The sequence below is a fragment of the Dendrobium catenatum genome, unplaced genomic scaffold, assembly GCF_001605985.2.
Source record: "Dendrobium catenatum unplaced genomic scaffold, ASM160598v2 fragScaff_scaffold_1117, whole genome shotgun sequence".
Lineage (NCBI taxonomy): Eukaryota > Viridiplantae > Streptophyta > Magnoliopsida > Asparagales > Orchidaceae > Dendrobium > Dendrobium catenatum.
The window spans coordinates 922,857-930,748 of NW_021319579.1; the positions used below are offsets into that span (position 1 = coordinate 922,857).

At 35.1% G+C, this 7,892-nt stretch overlaps 1 protein-coding gene across 1 annotated transcript; it reads left to right on the forward strand.

Moving 5' to 3' along the window:
- The first annotated feature begins 1,813 nt into the window (after positions 1-1,813).
- Positions 1,814-7,886, forward strand: LOC110102814 (transmembrane protein 64). The gene is made up of 5 exons (XM_020831297.2): positions 1,814-2,127; positions 4,517-4,785; positions 5,105-5,341; positions 6,114-6,331; positions 7,465-7,886. Exons 2-5 carry the CDS (start codon positions 4,534-4,536, stop codon positions 7,784-7,786), a joined length of 1,029 nt encoding a protein of 342 aa, XP_020686956.1. The 5' UTR covers positions 1,814-2,127; positions 4,517-4,533; the 3' UTR covers positions 7,787-7,886.
- Positions 7,887-7,892: the final 6 nt, after the last annotated feature.

Here is a 7,892-nt window from a genome sequence, read left to right on the forward strand (position 1 = left end):
CAACTATTATGCTTAAAGTCAAAGTTGCCACGTCCATTTGAATTTGTAGGGGTAGGAACATTCAAAGGTCTCTTCACAACATCCATACACGATGAGCTCGATGAAAAATGCCAACACTAAGCTCTTTTGTAGGAGAAATATCCTTAGGTAACTTGTTCATGGTAGTAATATAAGCCCTCTCTTCCTTGAAGATGTTTAGGGTTTAGGGGAAAAAGTCTTGTAAGCCTCCTTAGCCCCAAATTTTTGGTTTTCTTTGGACCAGAAAGGAGCTATGTATCGCCTAAAAAAAACTTTGGCATGCATGGTTTTACAAAGGCTAAGAATTTCCTTAGTCATAGAATAAGCGTGATTGAGCAAGGAAGTATTCATAGAATTTTTTATGTATAAAAATTATTATTTGTTGTTAAGTCTAAATAATTAAAACCATTGACACAAAAAATATTCATGTTTTTTTTTTTTTTTTTTTTTTTTATTTTTTTTTTTTTTTTTTTTTTTTTTAATTTTTATATTCTCTTGTTGTTTTTATGAACGACTCTTTAAAGATAGAAGAGAATCAAGGCACTAAAAATTCATCCAAAATTTCAGAGCCAATTTCAAGCCTCATTGGTTGAAGTGCTTAGCAAGCTCATCAATTCAGGGCTTCTTGGAACCTTAGCCACTCTGCCCAACAAGTGACATGTGCTTCAACGATTCAATGACCTATGTGGTTTATTACTGAATCAACGACTTCAATGGGTAGCTTGTTTAAGGTGACAACTTCTCATAAAGATGACAACCTCCAAAAGCATCATTGTTGTTTCATCAATTGAGTACTTACCATTGATAGATGTTTTCATCAATTGAGTAATTATCACTAATGGACAGTCCTCCTGCAATATTTGAGGCAACCATCATGCATGTCAAGACTTGCAATGTCTATCAACCTAGCTACCTATGTGTTTGATGTACCATAGCTAACTACACTTTAGGCCATATATTTCATGTATGAATTTTATATTTTTCATATCATTTAGCCCTTCTTGGAGCGCCCAAAGTCTTGTAAATAAAGAGCAAAAAAATCATTTTTGGGACTTTTCTCCTCTCTCTCTCTCTCTCTCTCTCTCTCTCTCTCTCCCCGCTCTTTAGATTATTAGTCTCATAGAATAAAAATTTGGGCCTATATCCAATTCCTTATACAATTGATACTAGCAATTTAATGTTCAAAGTCTTTCTTTTGGCTTTTGACTTCATAAGCTCACACCCTTCTCTCATATTTTTTCTTTTCCCCCTTTCTCACAGTTCTAGGAATATGATTTTTATACCACACCTTAGACAAATCTAGATTCAACAAAGTTCATGAGTTTGAATCACACACTTCGTTATTTACTATTTATCATTCTCAAGTTCTTTTTCTTTTTCACAACTTGAGCTTTATAATTGGTAATGGATCCTACACGGGTCCGAGAGTATGCATGCTTTTTCTATGACTATTTTTAAGTAGTAGCAATAAATATATTCATTTAGCTCACCACTTGATTGATTGGTTTTTTTTCATGAGGCTCTTACTTCATTAAATTCTGCATAATTAAAAGTCAAAACTTTGAAATAAGAGGTCAAGATGAGCTGCATGAAAACCTCAACACCAAAAATAATTTTTAAGGCACTCACTTCTCTATAAGAATAAAAACAAATAAAAATATTTTCACAAAAGAATTTTCTAAATTCAAGGATCTTCATGGGCAAGCAAGGCACTTGCTTGAGAAGCCGATGCCACCTGACTCCTGAGTGCATTCGAAGAAAGTCATCGTTACTATTTTTTATTTTTTAAATTTTTTGTTGTTGAAAAGTCCATTTTGGATTACAATACAAATTATAGAAAAAGTTAGCGTTTTCAGAATTTGTAAGAGTGAGTTAATCGTCTCTGTCCAGGCAGTCTGGCAGACTTTGCCAAAATAAATCTTCTCCCGCTTTTCCATTAACAAATCATTAGTAAAAGTAATAAAAACGTTAATTTGGAGAGTCCACCTTTGAATTCTTGGCTTCACCAAACGCCCACCGAGCTCTGATTTCTTCTAAGCTGCCCTTTCAACTTTTTCTTTACCATTCTTGGCGACGGATTCGCGTTCTTCCTTCATCGATTCATCACCGGTAACATTGATTTCTCTTCTCTCCTCGCTATTTTTTGAAGAAATTCCTTTTTTTATGTTTGCTTTAATTCTCGGAAGTAATTAAGAAAAAAAATTCTCTTTGAATTGGTATTTTGAGTCCTCCGAGGAATTAGGGTACGAAATCTTTCCTGTTTTGATAAAAATTTCGGCTTTCGCTTGTGTGGATCATTCCCCTAGGAATCAGGATGTTTGCTTTCAATGAATAGGAAAGAAAAGGAGAGAGAATTTGTACCCTATTTCAATCTAGATGTAACTTTGGAAACTGGATCAGGTCTGTTAGGGTTGCAGGCCTTTCTTCTTGGTCTTAGATGATTTCTGGAGCTTCAAGAAGAGCATTTGGAGTTGAGTTGTGTATTTTTTTGACGCTTCATGAGTTAATATTTGATCTTCTGGAGGATACCTTAGGTCTGCGACCTAAATAATATCTACAAAATAGTAGTGCAGCTTCTGCCTCTTCTATCTTCCTCTCCTTTTTATATTCCTTAAGTTCAAGTAAGGTCATCTATTTTCTCTGGTAGGGTTTGTCATATATAGCTCTTCTAACAAATTGATAAAGCTAACAGAATCCATTAACAGGCTCCAAATCTTGAGGAAGATATTTTTTTTCATCTGTATGCCCATTAATTGCTAAAGGAAACAGTTTCCTTAATAGTTGAGGGGCCTTCAGTCTAGTGCTTCTTACTCAAGAGCCCTACAAGCTTGAAACGAGTGTTTTTGAGGATGCTGGATTTTTTTTTAAATGCAACTTCTTCATGTATTTTAGGGTTAGTGCTTCTCCATCATTCTGTTATTGGCTATCAGCTGCATAGATAGATACTTTTTCCTAAATGGCTTTATAGATGGAGCTCTTGATATGTAAAGGATTAAGCATAATTTGATATCACATATAGATTGTCAACCAATACAAGTGGGTTGGGAAGTGTTGGGAAGTGCCATGCATGTAAATGGTAAAAGATGCAATCATGACACATGGATAATCTTTTGGACTTCTCAATAGTAGAATTATTTTCTGGCTCTAATGTATGGGAGAACCGATTAGCGATTGAAGGTGAGGATTTTGTGTGTAAAAATTATTATCAATATATTATAAACCGATCCTATTGCACGCTATTGTTGTTTCTCCTCCAATGCCTCTCCTCGTGTTCTTAGAAATCAATTTTTTTTATTTTTAGTATGAGAAAAGTGGGAAAGTAATTAATTGTAATGATGATTCTAACGAAGACCCTGTAAGTAATGAGAATGCGGGACACTTTTGAATTCATAAATTATAATTTTAGGCTATTTGTTTATGTTGAACTAAGAGTGGGAGATACTTTTTATTTTCCATTGTTTGTAGCCTTTTATGATTTTAATGGTATTACTTTGACTTTTTATAATTTTAATTTAATATCTTACTTTGATGTTAGTATATTACTTATTATTATATATATTTTTTTATTAATGTTATGAGTTAATTTTGAGGCTTACTCCTCAAATACCGTGAGGCTTATGCCTCGACTCACAGGAAGAAAACACCTCAAGGCCCCAATTGTGTAATTTCAAAACTTGATTTGGCCTTTGCAATTTCACGAGGAGAGAGAGTTCTAATTTTACAATTTTAGGAGAGAGGAAATATGTGATATGAAAGGAGATTTGATGTGAGGAGTTGCTTTCAATTCACATTGAATAGTAAATAATGAAGCATATGACTTTCTTATTCCTTTTTATAGTGATAGGTTTATATCTAAACTATTTCAAAATTAAATCAATATAAATCTTATAATCCCAATGAAATTATAGTCTAATTTATTATTCTTCATGGAATTCAAATTTATAAAAGAAATCGGATTTAAGAAATAATTCAAAATAGCTAAAATGAACCAAAGTAACCTTAATACATGTCTTGTTCTACATCAAGACCATTGGAGCTGATAGATTTCTTCACCTGAAGAGCACTTTCTTAGATATTTGGTGTTCATGAAGGTGGTGGTGGTGGTGTGCTCGTTCGCGAGTATCTCTTGAATCCTTAGCACTTGCAGTTTGAACACAAGAAAATATGGTCTGAAGGCTTTCGATTTAGATGTTGCCATGCCTCATATTTCTTGATGAGTTATATACATAATAGTTGTCTGATCCTCAAGCTGCTACATGCATTTTGTTCAGATAATGATTCTCTCTTTCATATTCTTATTTCATTCAGTAATCATAAAATATTTGTTTCTTCATGGGTATCATCATGATTCATTAAAAGCCAATATATTACTTAAGGCTAGGGGTTGAAGTTAGTGCTTTTTGTTGCTAATTTCCATAAAAAAGACTTCAGTTAGCGTACTAACTTTATTAAGGTTTTCCTGTTCATTTTTTATGATTTCATTCAATTTTTTGTGCAGATTTCTGAACTTCAAAGATGATCAATCCACCTGAGGATTTCAGTAAGATTATTGAAAGTAATGAACTACAATCAAGGGAAGAAAATGAGTATGCAAGGCTTGTTAAACCTGCCGAGACTAGTACAGATGTTACCAAAGAAGTATCAATCCATGAAACAACAAAGCGCAGATCATTTATGTGGTGGATGAAGGCTTTACTTTGCAGCTTGCTTCTGATAATACTATGTTTCTTTTTTGTGAAATGGGCTATTCCTTTTGTTTTCGAGAAGGTATTACCAGCTTTAGAATTTCTTTACAAGTCCTTAGTTTTTGTGTGCTCAAAAAATCTTTTTTCCTATTGCTATTCCCATCAATTGATTTGGTGATATGTTGGTGTATACTTTGTGATGTAATTAAATAAGATTTAAGCGCTTTAATAATGATTTTATGGCTTATTTTCTAACATATTAAACTGTCCAAGTTGAATTTAGTACTGCTAATCACATAGCTTTCTTGTCATTTATTTACTAACTGATGGTGGACTCCTGTATATATATACAAAGATATTTCTAAGGATCGACTGTTTTATGCCTTAAAACTATGTTGCAGGTTCTTATTCCACTTATGAAATGGGAAGCAACTGCATTTGGTCGGCCCGTTCTTGCTCTCATCCTTGTGGCCTCTATGGCTCTTTTCCCAGTTGTTCTCCTTCCTTCAGGCCCCTCCATGTGGCTGGCAGGAATGATCTTTGGTTATGGGTTTGGATTTATAATAATCATGGTTGGAACTACCATTGGTATGGTTTTGCCATATTTGTTTGGCTCATTATTTCGCGAACGACTACATGTAAGTCTTTTCATTCACTTTCTTCTATCACACAAACAATTTGTTTGGTTTGAAGGAATTACAGCAAAGAAAATGTTAAGGCAATGGTAGTCAAAATGATGAAGGAATTGAATTGAAAGTTGTTTTGTCCCACTTCTTTGATTGGCTGAGGTCTCAACTTTTCTTTCCTGATTGGAGGAAATTAATTTTTTGTTTCTCATGTGAATGGGCATACACGTGAAAAGGTTGGAGTAGCACCAGCGGAAGATAAGATTAGAGAGAGTCGACTTAAATGGTTTGGTCACATAGAACAGCGGCCTTCCGATGACCCGGTTAGGAAAGTAGAGGTATTAGATTTGACTTATGTTAAGAAAGGTAGATGTAGACCTAAAAAGACTTGGTTAGAAAATATTAGAAATGATCTTTCTTTATTAGATTTAAACGAGAATTTGACTTTTAACAAGACACAATGGAGAAAAAGAGTTCATGTAGCTGACCCCACGTAGTGGGACAAAGATTTGATGTTGTTGTTTCTCATGTGAATGGGCATGTAAGTGACAGTAATGTCCGATAAAAATGTTTTTTTGCAGTTTAGTAGGTTTCAAAATTGTAAAAAGGAATATGTATTTGATCTCAATTCTTAAGTAAATCTCATGTCCTGTTAACAATAAATCAAATACCCAACATGTATTATAACTAGCATATACTTTTCCTCCAACTCCTGCAAATCAAGAAGAGCCAAATGTTTTGCATGAAGGGCAACCAACTCATGAAATGTTCGGTGGAAATGCAGGCATGGCTGATGAGATGGCCCAGAGAGGCATCTGTAATACGGTTAGCTGGACAAGGAAACTGGTTTCAACAATTTCGAGTTGTTGCGGTTTTCAGAATCTCTCCTTTTCCATACACAATATTCAACTATGGTGTTGTGGTTACAGATATGAGGTTTGGGCCTTATCTTTGTGGTTCCATAGCTGGGATGATACCTGAAGCTTTCATCTACATTTACAGGTCAGACTACTTTTCATCTCTACTTATTTTCTGGCTCTAGTCAAGAATTTATTATTCTGTGCGGAGTCCGGAGGGTGTCCGGAGACCAATAAAAATGCGCCACGTTACCCCATTGCTGGGTAGCCAGCTTGGTACCCACGCTCGATACCCCTCGGTACTGCTGGGTACCCAGCATTTAACGGGACGGTTCTCCCGTCCGGTGTCCGCACAGAATAATAGCTCCTAGTCAAGAGACTATTCACGTGTGATGTATGAGAATTTTGTCTGGTCGGGCAAGGTTTTACTAAAGAAACCATCTTGCTCGGTCACAAACTTGGATTTTGAAAGGGTGAGAGCAATGGTGGAATTAGTATTTCAAATGAGAAAGGGAATGAAAAGATTTTACCCAAAATTGATGGGAGATAGTTTCTATGACATACATAATTATATGAGAATTTAAAAGTAAAACTTTCATATTATACATAGTTATATGAGATTTTTCTCAAATTTAAGAGGGCAATAGGCACACCCAACTCCTTGGTTTCACCACTAGGTAGCGAGGGTTAGTATGAGGTTGCCGTTATTTTAAAGTTTAAGGCTTCATTTGGGACAACTTTAGACCACAACTTTTTCTCTGCTTTCAGAGATTTTTGTATTAAAAAATAGCTTTCCAAAGCATTAAGAAAACTGTTACAAACGAAGCCTAAAAAAAATTAGAAACGTGGATTCATATAGCTTGCCCCCAAAAAATTGGGATAAGCCGAATGATATGAATTATCATGGGGAAATGTTTTGGTTGATTTTGAACCTTTTCTGAACTTTTTTTATTTAAAGAACACATATTTATTTAAATATCTAATTAATCATCTTCTTTTGTAATTTTTAGTTAACCATTTAAATTATACAGTTCAAATGAACTTATTTTTGAACATCTAAATATGTTGTGTTAATTTATTAGAACTCTTTCAAAAGTTTATTTCAATCTGAAGACCACAATTTACTAAACTTCTTAAAATGCTGAAACCAACCCAATGAAAGAGTTGGAGGCTGAGATTGGCATCTTCTTCAACTATCATTGGAGGGCCATAAGTATTTTCAACACTAAATTTGAGAATAATCTTCTTCCTAATCCATCTTTTCTTATCTTGATACAGCGGGCGGTTGATTCGAACTCTAGCCGACATGCAATATGGAAGTTACAGGATGAGACCTCTGGAGATAGCTTACAATATCTTCTCCTTTGTTGTTGCAGTTGTCTTAACTGTAGCCTTCACCATTTATGCAAGAAGAGCTCTCAATGACCTTAAATTTGCTGAAGGAGATGGGAAGGAAGCTGTTGATGGCCAACAAGCTATTGAATTTGAGAAACTGCCACATGAAAAGCAGAGGGCTTTCTCATTTCCTCTTGTTGATTTGCCATTTTTCAGAAACAATGCGCAGCAACAGCCTGAGATATTGACTACTTCACCAGTGTGATTGACGGCAAATTATTACGTGCGGTGTCCGGATTCGTCCGGAGGCGAATCCGGACGCGCCACGTCACTTAGGGCCCGGTGCATCCGGGTGATGTGGCGCGTCCGGA

Bases quoted from the DNA above. Each gene is read 5' to 3' on its own strand.
- LOC110102814 (XM_020831297.2), top strand. From the start codon at position 4,534: ATGATCAATCCACCTGAGGATTTCAGTAAGATTATTGAAAGTAATGAA. The intron at 4,786-5,104 runs GTATTACCAGCT...ACTATGTTGCAG, and splicing joins TTCCTTTTGTTTTCGAGAAG to GTTCTTATTCCACTTATGAA. The intron at 5,342-6,113 runs GTAAGTCTTTTC...GTGGAAATGCAG, and splicing joins TATTTCGCGAACGACTACAT to GCATGGCTGATGAGATGGCC.